We start from the raw sequence: 20516 nt of genomic DNA on the forward strand, positions 1-20516 counted from the left end.
CTCACTTCCAGTTGATCAATGATGGACAGGGGTAGCTGCACCCAGAGAAGAAACACTGGGAGGGGAATGAAAATTGTTAGCACTAATATCTGTCTGCCCAGGTTGCATGTACCTTCGGATTCTAATGTTTATTGTGCAACAAGAAAATGATATTCGCACACATGTATTGTACCTAGACTATATTGTAACACATGTAAAATGTATGGTATTGCCTGTCGTCGGGGGGAGGGAATAGAGGGAGGGGGGGTAATTTGGAAAAATGAATACAAGGGATAATATTATAAAATATATATATATATATATAAAAAAAAAAAAAAAAAAAAAAAAAGAATACGTCCTCATACAGTATTGTTGTTGAAGTGTACAGTGATCTTCTGGTTCTGCTCATTTCACTCAGCATCAGTTGATTTAAGTCTCTCCAAGCCTTTCTGAATTCATCCTGCTGGTCATTTCTTACAGAGCAATAATATTCCATAGCCTTCATATACCATAATTTACCCAACCATTCTCCAATTGATGGACATCCATTCATCTTCCAGTTTCTAGCCACTACGAAAAGAGCTGCCACAAACATTCTTGCACATACAGGTCCCTTTCCCATCTTTAGTATTTCTTTGGGATATAGGCCCAGTAGTAGTACTGCTGGATCAAAGGGTATGCACAGTTTGATAACTTTTTGGGCATAGTTCCAGATTGTTCTCCAAAATGGCTGGATTCTTTCACAACTCCACCAACAATGTATCAGTGTCCCAGTTTTCCCATATCCCCTCCAACATTCATCATTATTTGTTCCTGTCATCTTAGCCAATCTGACAGGTGTATAGTGGTATCTCAGAGTTGTCTTAATTTGCATTTCTCTGATCAGTAGTGATTTGGAACACTCTTTCATATGAGTGGATATAGTTTCAATTTCATTATCTGAGAATTGTCTGTTCATATCCTTTGACCATTTATCAATTGGAGAATGGTTTGATTTCTTATAAATTCGGATCAATCCTCTATATATTTTGGAAATGAGATCTTTATCAGAACCTTTAACTATAAAAATATTTTCCCAATTTGTTACTTCCCTTCTAATCTTGTTTGAATTAGTATTGTTTGTACAGAAACTTTTTAGTTTGATGTAATCAAAATCTTCTATTTTGTGATCAATAATGATCTCTAGTTCTCCTCTGGTCATAAATTCCTTCCTCCTCCACAGGAGACTATCCTCTGTTCCTCTAATCTATTTATGATCACATTCTTTATGCCTAAATCATGTACCCATTAATAAAATACTTTAGTAAAAAATAAATAAAATCTATTAAAAAATCTATCTCTTGATAAGTCATGTGATTTTATTTGTTGTAATATGATTATGCTATTTCCTTACTATGTTATTTCCTGGTATAAACCCAACTTATATTACAATGGGTAACATATACATTCATTCATTTTTTACTCATACAGTCACTTATATGGTCTCAAGACTCTCAAAAATAGAATTTAATTAGAATCTTTACCAATATGAAAAGTTTATTCACCATACAGGCCCCAATAATCCCAACTGGGGCATTCTAAAAATTCCATTCACATATTTTCTGAAGCTCTCTCTCTCTTCTTCCCTCTCTTTCTCCATCTGGAAAAACAAAGCAGCTAATAATAATTTTTCAGTAATTTATCCTAAATTAATATTGAACATTAATACAAATGTATCAGGATTTAGATAAATATCCCTCATATGTAACAAAATACATAAAATCACTCGCTTCACTTGTAAGTCATCCTTCAATGAACTACTTGACTCATTTTCATATTTAATCTTATTTCACTGAGATCTAGGGTAATACAGAAGTATGCTGGATATTTTCTTAGCAATTAATAAAATGGCAGCTTCTATACATTACTCATTTAACTCAATATCCACCATGATTCATTAAAAAATATTTTTAACTAATTGGAGAAATTCCCTTTCCCGGTAGCAATTACTTAAAACACAATATCTTAAATCCATTTACCTCATAGGAGTAAATAAATATTGAACTTATGAATTTGTACTAGTGATAAAATAAATAATAAGCAAATATCACCTTTTTTCTCTGAATTCTGCCTCTATCCAAATATGATAGAATTTCACCCCTTAAGATTTCTTCTTTTAGATTCAATCTTCAAAAAGTTTTCCGTATAACATTTTTTCATAAAACAATTTAGACAGTTCTAAAAAGTAAAGCTTCTTCTTGCCTTCTTTCTCGTTCCTTCACAAACTCCTCATAGATGCTTATGTATCAAAATTATCTTCCTCACTCAGACTGTCTCCCTGATTCTTTAGTTATAAACACCTCAAAGAAAGGTAATTAAAATTTCAACTTTAATGTCTCAAATCTTAAAGGGGCCAAAAACATTTTTATAGCTGGTGTATGAGAGACTTTTGAAACAATTGTTGCACAAGTAATAAACCTTGATATTTATATTTAAATTAATTTTCATGAGGAATATGCAATAACTTTTCATTTGCTCTCAATTTTAATCTGAAATCTTTTCTCCATTCCTTATATGATCATTAGAAGTACTATTTTCTATTAGTTTAGCTTTTCCCATTGTACAGGGGCAAGTTTTGGTTATGACTTATTTTCTGTTTTTAATCATTTTTGCTTTAATTTTACTGATACCCTTTGTTTACATATCTCTTTCACTATAGACAATACTTGAGTATAATCTTCTCCTTTATCCTACCCAGTGAATTATCTCTGGTAACAAAGTTTATTTTTTAAAAGAGGAGTAAAACTCACAAATAAGACATATATCAAACTTGTCTGACAGTATGTGTAATATTTCATATCCATATTTCCCAATTTCTACAAAGAAGAGGAGATATATTTTCTCAACCTTTTCCAGGGCCAAGGTTGATTATAATTATAGAGAATTCAGTTCCACTCTTTTTTCTTTCTGTTTACATCATTATTGTCATTGTGCATATTATCTTCCTAGTTCTGATTATTTTCTTTATTTCTTATAAATTTTCCCATTCTTCTCTGAATTTTTCATATTCATTATTTTTTTAAAGTAGTTTATTTTTATTTTCCAATTAATATAAATTTAAATTAATGTGTCCTTACCACTACCCCCTCCCACCACAACTGAACAACAGTAAGAAATCTGAAAAGTTAATCCTTAAGTACATAACAATATAGTTCAGCAAAATAAATCACCATATTAAACATATCTGCAGGTGTATGTATTTTTCTATATTTTAAATTCATCACTTTTCTGTCAAGAGGTTAATGGCATGTGTTATATCTTCTTTTAGAACTCATAGTTTAACTAGTGAACCTGCACTTATCATTGTAATCATAAATAGACAAAGAGAAAAGAAAGTACTTGAGTTGAATCTGAATGCTTTCAAACTCCAAAAGAAGAAAAATCTAAAAGGAAAAGGAAAAAAGGGGAAAATTATTTCTCAGCTTTGCAAAACTCTGAAATTGCAATCAGTTGGAAAAATATCAGGTGCTCATGGATAGGCCGAGCAAATATAATAAAAATGACAATACTATTTAAATTAATCTACTTATTTAATGCCATACCAAACTCCCAAAAAATTATTTTACAGACCTAGGAAAAATAATAACAAAATTCATCTGGAAAAACAACAGGTCAAGAATTTAAAGAGAATTAATGGGGGAAAATGCCAATTTTTTCACTGTGGCAGACCTAAAACTATATTATAAAGCAATGGTCATCAAAACCATTTGGTACTGGCTAAGAAATAGAGTAGCCAATCAGTGGAAAACACTAGGATCACAGGCCAAAATAGTCAATAACTATAGCAACTGAGTGTTAAAGTACTTGAGTTGAATCTGAATGCTTTCAAACTCCAAAAGAAGAAAAATCTAAAAGGAAAAGGAAAAAAGGGGAAAATTATTTCTCAGCTTTGCAAAACTCTGAAGTTGCAATCAGTTGGAAAAATATCAGGTGCTCATGGATAGGCCGAGCAAATATAATAAAAATGACAATACTATTTAAATTAATCTACTTATTTAATGCCATACCAAACTCCCAAAAAATTATTTTACAGACCTAGAAAAAATAATAACAAAATTCATCTGGAAAAACAACAGGTCAAGAATTTAAAGAGAATTAATGGGGGAAAATGCCAATTTTTTCACTGTGCCAGACCTAAAACTATATTATAAAGCAATGGTCATCAAAACCATTTGGTACTGGCTAAGAAATAGAGTAGCCAATCAGTGGAAAACACTAGGATCACAGGCCAAAATAGTCAATAACTATAGCAACTGAGTGTTTGACAACCCAAAGACTTCAGCTTTTGAGATAAAAAATCACTATTTGACAAATACTTCTGGGAAAATTGGAAACTAGTATGGAAGAAACTAGGCATTGACCCAAACTTAATACCATATATCAAGATAGGGTTGAAATGAGTTCATGATTTAAACATAGAGTAATATTATAAGCAAATTAGAAAAACATAGGATAGATCTATGGAGAAGGAAGAAATGAGTTTGCAAAAAAGAACTAGAACTCAATTGAATAGCAAACAGATAATTTTGATTATATTAAGTTAAAAAGGTTTTGTACAAAAAAAACAAATACAGATGAGATTAGAAAGGAAGCAATAAATTGGGAAAACATTTTTTACATTTGAGAGTTCTGATAAAGGCCTCATTTCCAAAATATATAGAAAATTGACTTAATTTTATAAGAATTCAAGCCATTCACCAATTGATAAATGGTCAAAGGATGTGAACAATTTTCAGATGAAGAAATTAAAGCCATTTCTAATCACATGAAAAGATGCTCTAAATCACTATTGATCAGAGAAATACAAATTAAGACAACTCTGAGACACCACTACACACCTCTGAGATTGGCTAAGTTGACAGGAAAAGATAGGGATGAATGTTGAAAGGGATGTGGGAAAAGTGGGAGACTACTACATTGTTGGTAGAACTGTGAATGGATCCAGCCATTCTGGAGAGCAATTTGGAACTATGATCAAAAAGTTATCAAACTGTACATACCCTTTGATCCAGCAATGTTTCTACTGGGCTTGATCCCAAAGATATATTAAAGGAGGATAAGGGATCCACATGTGTAAAAATGTTTGTGGCAGCCCTTTTCTTAGTGGCAAGAAACTGGAAACTCAGTAGATGCCCATCAATTGGGCAATAGCTGAATAAGTTATGGAATATGAACATTATGGAATATTATTATTCTATAAGAAACAATCAGGAGGATGATTTTAGAGAGGCCTGGAGAGAATTACATGAACTGATGCTAATTGAAAAGAGCAGAACCAGGAAATCATTGTACATGGCAACATCAATATTATACAATGATCAATTCTGATGAACATGACTCTTTCCAAAAATGAGATGATTGACATCAGTTCAAATGATCTTGTGTTGAATAGAGCCATCTACACCCAGATAAAGGATTGTGGGAACTGAATATGAATGGCAACATAGTATTTTCACTCTTTTTGATGTTGTTCACTTGCATTTTGTTTTCTTATTTTCTTTCCTTTTTGATATGATTTTTCTTGTGCAACAAGAGAATTGTATAAATATATTTACACATATTAGATTTAACATATATTTAAGCATGTATAACATATAGGGTATGGAGGGAAGGAAGGGAAAATGTGAAACACAAGGCTATGCAAGGGTAAATTTTGAAAAATTATCTGTACATATGTTTTGAAAATAAAAAGCTTTTAAAAAAAAAACCTGTGAAGCTATCTTAAAGCTTGTTGTAGCTAAAGTGTATTTTTACTTTTCAAATTTCTAATTTTCTGAAGAAAGTATCTGATTAGAAACTCAAAATCATTTTCCTGTGAAGGAAGAAATATTTTATATATAAACATTTTAATGTCCCAGAGAATAAAATGTGGCTCCTTGAATTAATGTATTTAAGTTTCTTTTCCATAGAAGTATGTGATCAACATGCCCATAGTTGTTCCATGAGCTATGAAAAACAATACTTTTATTTTCTTTGCAGAATATCATTAAAAGTCTCCTTTTTAATTGTATGAGTGACTATGGAATTCAAAGGAAATTACAGTTACCAAGTGACTGATTTTCTAAATCTCAATTTTTAAAAATAGCTTTTTATTTTCAAAATATATACAAAACCTTGTATTTCAATTTTTTCCCTCCCTTCCTTACCCCCCACTCCCTCCCCTAGACAGCAAGTAATCCAATATTTGTTAAATATGTGCAATTCTTTTAAATATATTTCCACAATTATCATGCTGCACAAGAAAAATCAGATCAAAAAGGGAAAAAATTAGAAAAAAACAAAAAACAAGCAAACAACAACAACAAAAAAAAGGTGAAAATGCTTTGTGATGATCCATATTCAGTCCTTCCTCCTTCTGGATGCAGATGGTGTTTTCCATTACAAATTTATTGGAATTGGCCTGAATCATCTCATTGTTGAAAAGAGCCAAGTTCTTCAGAATTGATGATCACATAATCTTATTGATGCTGTATTCAATGTTCTTTTGGTTCTACTCTCTTCACTTAGTACTAGGGTATGGGACCTTGCCAGAAGGAAGTGCAGAGCCACCTTGACTTTTGGTGCACAATAAATTTTCTGCCACATTAATGAAACACCCTTGTTGAGCTAGGAGTAGTGATGCATAACTTGGAAAAGGTATCAGTTGAGGGTCACAGTAAAGTTGCTCATAAGCAGGGATGCTTCAACAAGGTCTCTCACTTGTGAGTGGGTTGTTAGATTGGCTAGATTTACTCTCTTCCCATTGGCAGATATCATCCATAGGCAAAGCCATGAGCTGTTTCTCTGAATGGCGATTGGAGATTGCCTACTGTTCATATGCTAATCACACTTGCAAAAATGTGTATCAACAAGGCTGTATGGCATAATAAGCTGGATCTCTTTTCACACTCTATGAGTCTCCTGCCTCATTCATCTTGCCTCTGAGATAAAAGGGCTCATATACTTTGAGGTCTCAAGACAGCCGCAACATCTTAGTATCAGTTCATGTAAGTCTCTCCAAGTCTTTCTGAAATCATCCTGCTGCTCATTTCTTAAAGAACAATACTATTTTATAACATTTATATACTATAACTTATTCATTCATTACAAATGATGGGCATCCACTCAGTTTCCAGTTCCTTGCTACTACAAAAAGGGCTGCTATGAACATGTTTGCACATGTGTCCTTTTCCTTTTTTTTTTTTTAAATAATTAAATGAATGCATGTTGAAATATTTTATTTCATTTTACTTTTTTATTAATAGTTTTTATTTACCAGATATATGCATGGGTAATTGTACAACATTGACAATTGCCAAACTTTTTGTTCTAATTTTTCCCCTCTTCCCCCCCCCCAGATTGGCAGGTTGACCAATACATGTTAAATAGGTTAAAATATAAATTAAATAAAATATATGTATACATGTCCAAACAGTTGTTTTGTTGTACAAAAAGAATCGGACTTTGAAATAGTGTACAATTAGCCTATGAAGGAAATCCAAAATGCAAGTGGACAAAAATAGAGGGATTGGGAATTCTATGTAGTGGTTCATAGTCATCTCCCAGAGTTCTTTTGCTGGGTGTAGCTGGTTCAGTTCATTACTGCTCTATTAGAACTGATTTAGTTTATCTCATTGTTGAAAATGGCCACATCCATCAAAATTGATCATCATATAGTATTGTTGTTGAAGTATACAACGATCTCCTGGTCCTGCTCATTTCACTCAGCATAAGTTCATGTAAGTGTCTCCAGGCCTCTCTGAAATTATCCTGTTGGTCATTTCTTACAGAACAATAATATTCCATAATATTGATATACCACAATTTATTCAGCCATTCTCCAATTGATGGGCATCCACGTAGTTTCCCTCTTCCATCTTTGGGATGCAGGCCTAATAGAGACATTGCTGGATCAAAGGATATGCACAGTTTAATAAGCCCTTTAGTATAGTTCCAAATTGCTCTCCAGAATGACTGGATAAGATTACAACTCCACTAACTATGTAATAGTGTCCCAGTTTTCTCACATCCTCTCCAACATTTATCATTATCTTTTCCTGTCTCTATATCTCAATTATAAGCATGGCAGGTAATAAAGAAGACACAGACCAGTTTATTTGTAATTTACTTTTTATTTATATTCTAAGATAAATTTAGGTAGCAATTATTTTCATATCATTTGTATTTTGATTATTTCTCAAATTTAGCAACTATTTGGAACATTAAAATGGTAAACCAATAGAATATATATACATACACACATACATACATACACATGCCCCTTCTTTTGAGTCTTCAGTAAATTTAGTTATTTAGTTATTACTCCCTTTGTTATTCTCATTTAAGAACCAAATCATGTGCTTCTTAAAGAAAATTGTTAGTTCCAAATCACTATTGATCAGAGAAATGCAAATTAAGACAAGTCTGAGGTATCATTACACACCTGTCAGATTGGCTAAGATGACAGGAACAAATAACGATGAATGTTGGAGGAGCTGTGGGAAAACTGGGACACTGATGCATTGTTGGTGGAGTTGTGAAAGAATCCAACCATTCTGGAGAGCAATCTGGAATTATGCCCAAAAAGTTATCAAAATGTGCATACCCTTTGACCCAGCCATACTACTACTGGGCTTATACCCCAAGGAACTACTAAAGAAGGGAAAGGGACCTGTTGGTGCCAAAATGTTTGTGGCAGCCCTTTTCATAGTGGCTAGAAGCTGGAAGATGAATGGATGTCCATCAGTTGGAGAATGGTTGGGTAAACTATGGTATATGAATGTTATGGAATATTATTGTTCTATAAGAAATGACCAACAGGAGAAATACAGAGAGGCTTGGAGAGACTTAACATCAACTGATGCTGAGTGAAACGAGCAGAACCAGAAGATCATTATATACTTCAACAATGATACTGTACGAGGATGTATGCTGATGGAAGTGGATTTCTTCAACATAGAGAAGAGCTAATCCAATTCCAATTGATTAATGATGGACAGAACCAGCTACATCCAGAAAAGGAACACTGGGAAATGAATGTAAACTGTTATTTTTACCTTCTGAATCCAATTCTTCCTGTGCAACAAAAAATTCGGTTCTACACACATATATTGTATCTAGAATATACTGTAATATATTTAATATATATAAGACTGCTTGCCATCTGGGGAGGGGGTTGGGGGAGGAAGGGAAAAAATCTGAATAGAAGTAAGTGCAAGGGATAATGTTGTAAAAAATTACCCATGCATATGTATTGTCAAAAAAATGTTATAATTATAAAATAAAATTAAAATTAAAAAAAAAAAAAAAAAGAAAATTGTTAGGCAGACCAAATAGAGTAAAACTGGATTTCATTAAGGATTTTTCACATTATGGAAGGGTTTATCATAGGATTATTTTAAATTGTGAATCCTAATTTAAAACATGTTTTCATTTAAATTTAATTTATATGCATCTTTTTGGGAATGGAGAGGGATTTCTTCAGAAAATTATGTTTGTATTATATTTTTTAGAAGTGCTTTGTTATGAATCAGTTATATGTAAGGAAATTTGATTATTACCAAAGTAGTTTTTTAGTGTATTCATAATAAAAATATATTCTTTTATTTCATTTAGCTTTCTAAGACTTATTTAAAACATAAATAAATGGGGCAACTAGTTGGCACAATGGATAGAGCACCAGCCCTGAAGTCAGGAGGACCTGAATTCAAATTTAATCTCAGACACTTTAACACTTCCTAGCTGTATGACCCCGGGCAAATCACTTAACGCCCATTGCCTCAGCAAAAAACAAACAAACAAACAAACAAACATACATAAATTTAGTAGTGAGTTTGAGTATATTTTAAATGCAATATTTACTCAACCAGATAATATAATTAAGTGAAAGTTAGAGTGAAATTTGGTGTAATTTTGGTATTGGAATAACTGAATTTTGTAATTTCATTAAATATTCTTTTATTTTGACTTTGAAAAAAAAGAAAGAAAGTTGTGCTAAAGAGACCAAAAGAGAAAAAGAAAGCAAGATAAGAAGTGGGGCAGAAATATTTGTTTCATACTTGTGCTTCCTTTGCTTACATTCTTAATTTTACAAATGATCTACCTGTGGTGAAAAACAGAATTCTTTGCCAGCAACAGTATATCCAACAGAAAAACATTGAATGTTAGCATTTCCCATTTATGCCAGCTCTCAAGTCTTGTGCTTTAAGGACAGGATACAAGAATTCCTCAGTCTTCAGCTAATGGATGACCTTAACTATGGAGAATGAACCAAACATCAGCTGGAAACCATGTTATATTGTCTATATTATTTTACCCATTTTTAGATACAGTGGCTCTACTGAACTAAATTAATGAAGTAATAGCTTTAGTAGAATTCCTCGGAGGTTGCAGCAACCTATGTACTGTCAAGGGAGGGGAAGATTTATCTAGATCTAGAAGAAGCTATGCATCCAAAACTAATGCTGTTGATACTTTACCATGTGCTGGTTATTGTTTCATTATTCCTATTTAAAGACTAAAATACTAAATACATTTTAGCACATTCTGTTTGTTCCTGTGGGGATCAACCCCATTATGCCAAAGTCACATGACTAGGTTTCACTCAAATATCAGTGATTCAGGAAAAAGGCAAGGTTTCTGGTAGGATGACTGCTCAAAGATGGTTCTGATTGGGTAAATTCATATTAACCACATTTCCCAGACAGAAGAAATTGTTAGGCCATCCAGAGATGAAGAAGGACTATAATAACCACACAGGACTTGGCACATCCCTAGCACTTTTACTAAATGGAGCAGAGTACAATGATAACTAAAATGAGTTTAGGGTTCCAAAAGTCTAATCCTTCTTGCTGAATAGGATTTTATAAATAAAGCATTTTAAGAAAAAAAAAAGGTTAATTCTTAAAAGGGCTAGACTATGGGCTACTGGCAGTTGGCATTATAAAAGATAAATTCCCAATAATGAACTTGTGGGGTGAAAAGCTATAATTACTTTTTTGTAATTTATTATATACTGCTCGCTTGCAAATTTATGGAAATTTTTTGGACATCATTTTTCTTTGGCAATGAATGAATCTATCAGTTTCTCCACAACCTCACTTATATTATTTCATTGCTTTTCAATATTTTTTTCAAATTTAATAGATATGAAGTAATGCCTCAAAGTTGTTTTAATTTTTTCTCTTTGATTACTAGGAAAACAGAGCATTTTCTAAGTCAATGATATATAATAATTTCTGGACTTTTTGTAATTTCATTCTTCCAAAAGTGGAATGTAGAGGACAGCAGATATTGGGGAACTTTGGAGAAGTATACTTGAAATAAGTTTACTTACAAGGTGTTAACTCAATGGAATTGATGACACGATGGATTTTATATATATACTTAGTACTTAGCATGGTGATGTAATGGTTCTCTAGTTCACACATTAATAATGTGCTGTAATGATGTAATCATACCAAGGTATTTAAGGGCTAAGAAGGACTGGAAATGATACATTCTATCTTTGACCATCCTCCTGGTGGCTCTCCTGCCTCTGCCTCCTGCACTCCTCCACTAAGATCAAGTGTGAGTCAGTCAGACAACTGTGGAGGAGAAACTGCATGAAGGAGAGTGTGAGAGTGAGTGTGCTCTAGCTTGACTCGAGACTCAAGAATAAAGAGTTTAGACTCTATTCCTGACTATGCTCATGATGACTATCCTGCTGAGACCAAAGCCTGTCCAAAGGACCTCCAAGAAAGCTAGCCTGAACATTACAGTAGAAGAAAAAATGAATAAAAATTTTGTTATCACAAACAAGAAATAACTGGTTCCTTGTAAAGGGCTAGAACTGAGCAAATGAGCTTGGATAATGGAGCATGTGAGACTAATTGTCAATTGGACGGTTAATAGAGATTAACTTGTTTGACCCTCCCCAGCTGTTCTGTGCTGACTTGATTGGTGGGACAAAGAGGGAGAAGTGACATGTGTGGGGGGAGTAGGAGGAGGAAATTGAAGCATTCTCTATCGTGGCGGTGGAGATTACTAGATCTAATCCCCTGATGGTGACCTCAAGAAACCAAGAATAAAGACGTTTGGTGATCCTGACTCCGGCTGATTTCTTGGAAGACAGAGTTCCAGCAGTTCCTGAGATAGAAATAGTGGGAACCTTGGGGAAAAAGTGACCCAGTGAAGGAGAGGAAATCAGAATTTACTCTGACATCCATCATAGATTTTGGGGGTCAGCAAATTCCAAAGGGTTCAGAAGTAGTGTCTTCAAGTTTCTTAGTTCTAAAAAGCTTGAATGATGCTGCTTGTCATTGCTGTGGAAGACTAATACATGTCCTTCTACAATTTGTTCTGGCACAGCTCAATCATAGAAAATAATATATCCTGACACATTACATCAGGTTCTTTGATGCTTTCTTAGTTCAATCAATAAGCCAATAAACATTTATTAAGTGTCTATTATGTACCAGGCACTATACTAAGTACTGAAGAGACAAATAAAGGCCAGGAAAAAAATTAGTCTCTATTCTCCCAGTCTCCCAGTATAAAGGGAGAAACAATGTGCAAACTACTCTGAACAAGATACATGCAGGATAAATTGAAAAATCAGTTCCAGGAGGGTAGTAAAATTAAGGGAAATCAGGAAAAGATTCCTATAGCAGGTGAGATTTTAGTTGATACTTAAAGAAACCATAGAATGCAAAGGCAGAGGTGTAAAGGGAAAGCATTGTCTTCCTGAAAGAGAGCCAATTAAATGTACAGAATAAAAGATGGAATATTTTGTTAGAGGTGTTAGAAGGATAGTGTTACTGAATCACAGAGTAGATGAGTGGCAAGATAACAGAAGACTGGAAAGATGAGGGAGGCAAGTTATAAAGGAATTTAATTGTAGAATGTTTATATTTGATCCTAGAAGAAATTAGCTACCATTGGAATTTATTGAATAGTAGGATGACTTGGTTAGACCTCTGACAGAGGTTCACTTTGGCAGCTGATTGGAAGTTGAACCAAACAGCAAATAGCAATCCTCAAAACAATCTGTTACTGGCTAAGAAAGAGAGTAGTAAATCAGTGGAATAGATTAGGCATATCAAGAGACAGTAGTAAATGACCATATTAATTTAGCACATGACAAATCAAAAGATCCAAACTTTTAGAACAAAAACTCACCATTTGACAAAAACTGCTAAGAAAACAGGAAACCACTATAGCAAATACTAAGTATAGATCAACATCTATATATCAACACTATATATCAAGGTAAGGTCCAAATGGGTACATAATTTACATGTAAAGAGTGATACCATAAGCAAGTTAGGAGAGCCAAAAATAATTTGTCAGATCAATGGATAAAGGAAGAATTTATAACCAAAGAAAATATAGAGAGCATCACAGAATATAAAATATATCATTTTGATTATATACAATTTTAAAACCAATGCAACCAAAATTAAAAGGAAATCAGAAAACTGGGGGAAAATTTTTGCAATAACTATTTCTGATAAAGTTCTCAATTTTCAAATATATGTAGAATTTAATCAAAATGATAGAAATACAAGTCACTTACCAGTTGATAAATGATTAAAGAACAAAGAAATCAAAGCTATCTATAGTCATAAGAAAAAATGCTCTAAATCACTAATGATTAGAGAAATGAAAAAAAAACAACTCTAACACCTATCCAATTGGTTAATATGACAAAAAAGGAAAATGAAGGAGATGTGGGAAAACTGGGACACTAATGCACTGTTGTTGGGTTTGTGAACTTATTCAATCTTTCTGGAGAGCAATTTGGAACTATGACCAAAAGATTCCAAAACTGTGCCTACTCTTTGATTTAGTATTATTACTAGTATATCTATATCCCAAAGACATTAAAAAAAAAAAGGGAAAGAATTTATTTGTAAAATATATATATGATAGCTCTTTTTTGTGGTGACTAAGAATTGGAAATTGGTGAATAACTAAATAAGCTAAGGTATATGATTATGATGGAATATTATTGTGTTATGAGAAATGGCCAGCAGGATGATTTCAGAAAAACCTGGAAAGATTTACAGGAACTAATACAAAGTGAAATGAGAGGAACTAGGAGAATATTGTACCCAGGAACAGCAATACTGTATGATGAAGAATTGTGAATGACTTAGTTATTCCTAGAAATACAGTGATTCAAGACAATTCCAAAGGATAAATGATGAACATACTGTCTCCAGAGAAAGAACTGATACTGTCTGAATATAGACTAAAGTATGTTATTTTTTACTTTCTCTTTTATTCAAATCTTCTTGTATAAAATGACTAATATGGAAAAGGAGAGGAAAAGTTGGAACAGAAGTTTTTGCAAGGGTCAATGTTGAAAAATTACCCATGCATATGTTTTGTCAATAAAAAGCTATAATAAAAAATCAAATCAAATCAAATCAATTGAATGCCCCTACCCAAAGAATAATTATTAATATTCTTATGTTAGCTTGGAAAGTACCTAGTATATAGTACCTCAAGGATCAGCTCTGTGTACTTAGTTTTTTATCATTGACTTGAGTAAGGAGATATATGGCATGTTTATGAAATATGTAAATGACACAAACCTAGGAGGAATAATTAACATTTTGAATGAATTAAGCATCACAAAGATTTTAAACATGAGGATAAAAATTGTGAAGTTCAATTTTATGAGGCTATATGTAAATTGTCATACTTTTAAAAAAATCCTTCTTCATAAGTATAAGATAGTGCAAGTCTTCCTACACAACTATATTGTCTGAAAAAAAATCAGCATACTTTAGTGGAATACAAAGTCAAAATGATAAGAATAGTGTGATATAGTAGGTAAAAATTATAACAAAACTTGAGACAGCATAAAGAAGTGGTTGGAGTGGAGCTAAGTGACACAGTGGATAGCACACCTGCCCTGAAATCAGAAGGATTTGAGTTCAAATGTGGTCTCAGACACTTAATACTTCCTAGCTGTGAGACCCTGGACAAGTCACTTGACCCCATTTGCCTCAGGGAAAAAAAGTAAATTATGAATATTGTAGTAAGATTCTGCCATATTCAGGATATAGCTGGACTTTTGAAGTATGTATTGCGTATGTTTTCATAAAATAAGTATATGAATGTGAGTACATGTATATTCTCATAGAAATCAAAGGAGACTGAAGAACAATCAGATACATAATAGGAAACTTGTATAGCTTAATTGATAACCAGGAAGAAAATAATTACCAAGACCAATAGTCAGAAGTGTTGACAGTGAATTTCTGGGAAAATATAACTAATTACATTTTGTTCTTTATTAACTATCTTTCTGTATGTGACTCCTGCACAGACTACAAGATCATCACCAGCAGCTGGTTTCATTTAGTCTTTTCTTTCCTTTTCAAATTGGTATAAAAAGATTTTGGATTATACTCCTCTCTTTTATCTAACTTGACAAATAGTTCCCCTTTGATTTAGTAGAACTGACTATACTATCAATGGCACATATCTTATCTATCTCCTGAAGCTATTGATATACTTTCCTTAAGTATATACTATTTTGATTCATTGGGTATAGCCAGCTGCATTGTAATGAGCAGCCACATGTTTTCCTTGTTTAATATAATGTATAAAATGGCTTGCTGAGGGAATGGAAAAAAAAAAAAAAAAAAAAGCAAAGCAAGTTGGCCTAGTTATGCCAGACCTAAAACAATATATAAAACAATGGTCATCAAAACCATTTGGTACTAAGAAATAGAGTAGTCAATCAGTGGAATAGAGGTTCACAGGACAAAATAGTCAGTAACTATAGCAATCAAGTGTTTGACAAACCCAAAGACCTCAGCTTTTGGGATAAAAACTATTTGAGAAAAACTTCTGGGAAAATTGGAAACTAGTATGGAAGAAACTAGGCATTGACCCACATACCAAGATAAGATTGAAATGGGAAATAAAGAGTGAAGTTATAAAAAATTAGAAAAACAAAGGTTATTTTACTTCTCAGATCTGTGGAGAAGGAATGAATTTATGGCCAATGAAGAATAGGAGTTCTTGAACACAAAATAGATAATTTTGATTATATTAAGTTAAAAAGTTTTTGTACAAACAAAACTAATGCAGAAAAGATTAGAAGGGAAACAACAAACTGGGAAAACCTTTTTTTATTCAATGATTCTGGCAAAAGCCTCATTTCTAAAATAGAGAATTGATTCAAATTTTTAAGCATTCAAGCCACTTTCCAATTGATAAATGGTCAAAAGATATGAACAGACAATTTTCAGATGAAGAAATTGAAACCATTTCTAGTCATATTAAAAGGTGTTCCAAATCACTATTGATCAGTAATGTAAATTAAGACAACTCTGATGTACTGCTACACAGTTCTCAGATTGGTTATGATGACAGGAAAATATAACTAATGTTGGACATTGTTGGTGGAGTTGTGAATTGATTCAATCATTTTGGAGAGCAATTTGGAACTATGCCCAAAGGGTTATCAAAATGTATATATCCTTTGATCCAGCCTATATCCCAAAGAGATCTTAAAGGAGAGAAAGGGACCCACATATACAAAAATGTTTGTGGCAGCCATTTTTATAGTGGCAAGAAACTGGAACTGAGTGGAAGCCCATCAGTTGGAGAATGGCTGAATAAATTATGATATATGAATGTTACAGAATATTATTGTTCTGTAAGAAACGACCAGCAGGATGATTTCAGAAAGGCCTGGAGAGACTTACATGAACTGATGCTGAGTGAAATGAGCAGGACCAGGAGATCGTTGTATACTTCAACAACAATACTATATGAAGATCAATTCTGATGGATGTGGCTCTTTCCAACAATGAAATGATTCAAACCAGTTCCTGTAGAAGGCTGGAACTCTGAAAAGGTATACTTAAAATACTGACAGCAGGATGCTTATAAGTTAAGCACCTACACTGTATGATTGAAGAGATAATGATTCTCTAGTTAAGCACATACTTAGTGTGATGTAATGATGTAATCACTGTAGTTAAGCACATACTTAGTGTGATATGGTGATATAAGGGCTCTCCTAACAGTTGGCACATGCTCAGTGTGCTGCAGTGATATAATCTTACTGAGGTATTTAAGGGCTGAGAGAACTGGGAGTCTCAGAAACAGACACAGAGTAGATTCAGCACTCCATCTTTGACCAGCCTCATGGTGGCTCTCCTGCCTTCATCACTTCTCTACCTAAACACCAACTCCAGTCCTGAGACCCTCCAGAGATCTACCCTGACATTACAAGTTCCAATGATTTTGTGATAAGAAAACCATCTACATCTACAGTGTGGATCACAACATAACATTCTCCCTCTTTTTGTTGTTTGCTTTCATTTTATTTTCTTTCTCATTTTTTTCCTCTTTTGATCTGATTTTTCTTGGCAGCAAAATAATTGTATAACTATGTAAGCATATATTGGATTTAACATATATTTTTACCATGTTTACCATATAATGGATTGCTTGCCACCTAGAGGAGGGAGTGGGGAGAAGGGAGGGAAAATTGGAGGGCAAGGTTTTGCAAAGGTCAATGTTGAAAAATTGTCCATGCATTATGTTTTAAAAATAAAAGGCTTTATTAAAAAAAAAAAAAAAAAAAAAGAAACATAATAACAGTAATAAGGACCAAAAAAATCAATTCCCCCAAAAGTTTGTCTCTTGTTCAAACATATAGAAAAAAAAATAGACTTCTGATCTTTCTAAATTTTATGTTTGAATTAAATTATATGTTCACTAAAAATAAAATAAAATTGCTTGATGAATTGTGAATGAAGCCATTCCCTCTTAGTTTCTTGGAGGGTAGGCTTCACACTGTACTTAAGCCTGTCTTCTGATTTTTTTTTTCCTGGCATATTGATGATAGCTAATGTAATTGATAAGAAAATTCATAAAAATTCAAATGCTTCAAAAATGTTAAAATAGACTAAGTTCTGAAAGTACAATAAGGAGGTCATTGATGATCTTGGAAAAAGCAATTCTAAATTTAAAGGGTTAAAAATGACTGTGTAGGAGGTAGAGGCAACAGGTTTAGTTTTTTTTTTTTTTTTCCTATTGTCAGTGAAGGCTGAAGAAGTATGATGACAATTTCAAAGATAACAGGGAAATTCCTTCTTTGCTTCCTTCTTTCTTTCCTTCCTTTCATCCTTGATTATAAGAAAGGAACCAGGAAAAAGGAGGCAATAGAGAGAGATTGAAATACTTAAGGGAAATTGGGATTGATTGATGAAGTAAAGGTCAAACTGGATCTGGGAGAGGTTGTAACTAAGAATAAAGAGGGAGTAGTTAAAATGATTAGGTTTGACACATAGACGGGCCACTTCAACAACCCTGCTACTGAATGGCGAATGAAAAATGCGAAAGCTTTACGGGGGAATTAAAGGGAGTAATTATTGAAAGCATTTGGCTTTCTTTTTGGCACACAGTTGGTATTTAATAAATGTTTGTTGATGGCTCCTGTAGTCTTAGTAAAAGAAACAGGGTCTTTTCTTTGGAGTAGTCTTGGTAAAGCTGGGAATTTCGGAATAGCCATTGTAATGAATTCTATTCAATAAGAGATTAAAAAAAAAGTTTGCTCTGTAGTGGTACTAGGTTCAGCTGTGCCAAGGTAGGTATAAATCTGTAATGATTTTAGTCAGGCTCGGTTTTGCGATTTCTTCCAGAACTAATTTTTCTATTAATTATAATTATTTTAATAATTAATAATTATAATTAATTTTCTAATAATCCTATTCAGAAATAGGACCATAGATGCCAGACTGTGTAGCCTAGGGTAAAAGAGAAGAAAACAATTGAGGGGACATCTATAGGATGCAGCTGTGAATGCACACAGATTATATGCATTTGCTGTTGTGGAGAAATTGAGATTACGATTTTCTACATAAATTGCTACAGAAAACTGTCAGATGGGCTGAATTGGTTACCTTGGAAGGACAAACAGAGTGACTGGCCAGCACCGAAGAAATTGGTTTCCGAGACCTGGAAAGACCCTTAACTCTGCTACCTATCAGACCTGACAGTTACTACAAAGTGCTATATGATATCCTTGCATCAGTGAAACTTAGATCTCAGGGCGATACTTTCCCCCCTCTGATAGCGCTTAACTTTTAGGAACATTAAAAAAACAAAACACTCATTAAAGCCATTGAGGTGCTATGGAAGCCAGCAGTGTCCACCCATTGCTAACGACACTGGACAGCATTTGTGGAAGGAACTATAGTCTGACCCACCTAAGTCCACGCTTCTCCAATTTTACTGCCAGCAAGCCCCGCCCCTATGGTCAGTACCTCCTCTCGGTCGACTGGGTAGATGGGCTGAGGCGGGGCAGAAAGTTCGCGTGACGAGACAGGAGAAGGCCTGCAATTGGCCGTGACGAAGGGCCTGGGCGTGACCAAACCCCATTGATTGGTTGATGGGCGGGGCCTCACGAGCCGGGGGACATCTACGGCGGCTGGTGGGGGATCCGGGGACGGCTGGCTGTGGGGGGGGTGTGGGCTGTGGGGCTGGGGGACCGCGGAGGGCTGAGGGCTATCGCGGCGGCGGTGGCGGCTGCGGGATGGAGTTGAGCTCCCGGCTCCGTTAAAGACTGGCATCGGCTGCGGCGGCAGTCGAGGGAAGGAGGGAGCGGACCATGAAGGGGGCTCTGGGCAGTCCGGTGGCCGCCGCCGCAGCCGCCACCTCCGTGATGCAGGAGAGTTTCGGCTGCGCGGTTGCCAACCGCTTCCACCAGCTGCTGGACGACGAGTCGGACCCGTTCGACATCCTGCGCGAGGCCGAGCGGCAGCGGCAGCGGCAGCAGCAGCAGCAGCGCAAGAAGCGCGACGAGGCGGCGGGAGCTGCGGGAGGAGGCGGCGGCGGTGGCGGCGGCGGCGGCGGCGGAGGTGGCGGGGGCCGGAGACCCGCCTCGGCCGGGGCTGCGGGCCTTAGACTGAGTGGCAGCAGCGGCGGCATCGGCGGCGGCATCGGCGGCGGCGGAGGCGGCGGCGGCGGCGGCAGCGGAGGCGGCGGCGGCCGAAGGGAGTCCCAGAAAGACCGCAAGATCTTCTCCTCCCCCTTCTCACAGCCAGACAGCTTTGGGGGAGGCCCGCAGCCGCCCGGTACGCCCACACCCCCTCCCTCTCGCGCTAGCTGAGGGAGCTTTTTTTTTTTTTTTTTTTTTTTACAAAAATCTGCCCACTCTCTTCCCTCTTCTCTCCCCTCCCTGGTGGAAAGAGGAAAACAAAGCCAAAAAAACCTCGTAAACAGATATGCATAGCCTAGCCAAGCCTCCCGCATGGGCCGTGTCCAAAGACGCACGTCTCATTCTGCACCCGCAGCCCGTCTCCTTCCCGGCCCTCTGGAGGCCCGGTGGGGCCCTGCGTTGATGAGAGTTTTTAACTCTTTCACAGTTTGTCTTTACAGTGTCGAGGTTACTTTATACATTCATTTGGTTCTGCTCACCTAGCTGTGCATCAGTTCAAACAAATCTTCCCAAGGTTTCTCTGAAACTCACCCCCTCCCCCAGGCCCGTTATAGTTTCTTACGGC

At 35.2% G+C, this 20516-nt stretch overlaps 2 protein-coding genes across 3 annotated transcripts in view; one reads left to right on the plus strand and one right to left on the minus strand.

Moving 5' to 3' along the window:
* Window positions 1-1531: 1531 nt before the first annotated feature.
* Window positions 1532-20293, minus strand: LOC141550721 (uncharacterized). Its single transcript, XM_074281671.1, has 5 exons — window positions 20225-20293; window positions 19940-20118; window positions 19221-19893; window positions 3358-3401; window positions 1532-1618 (listed from the first exon to the last, which is right to left on the minus strand). The coding sequence occupies exons 1-3, from the start codon at window positions 20291-20293 to the stop codon at window positions 19221-19223; spliced, it is 921 nt and encodes a 306-aa protein (XP_074137772.1). The 3' UTR covers window positions 1532-1618; window positions 3358-3401.
* Window positions 19622-20516, plus strand: part of HABP4 (hyaluronan binding protein 4) — a 34915-nt gene continuing 34020 nt past the window's right edge. For both annotated transcript variants that reach the window (XM_074281693.1, XM_074281694.1), the window contains exon 1: window positions 19622-20087. In XM_074281693.1, coding sequence (XP_074137794.1) covers window positions 19622-20087 — 466 coding nt within the window. The remainder of the gene's footprint in view (window positions 20088-20516) is intronic.

This window comes from Sminthopsis crassicaudata, chromosome 1, assembly GCF_048593235.1.
Source record: "Sminthopsis crassicaudata isolate SCR6 chromosome 1, ASM4859323v1, whole genome shotgun sequence".
Classification (NCBI taxonomy): domain Eukaryota; kingdom Metazoa; phylum Chordata; class Mammalia; order Dasyuromorphia; family Dasyuridae; genus Sminthopsis; species Sminthopsis crassicaudata.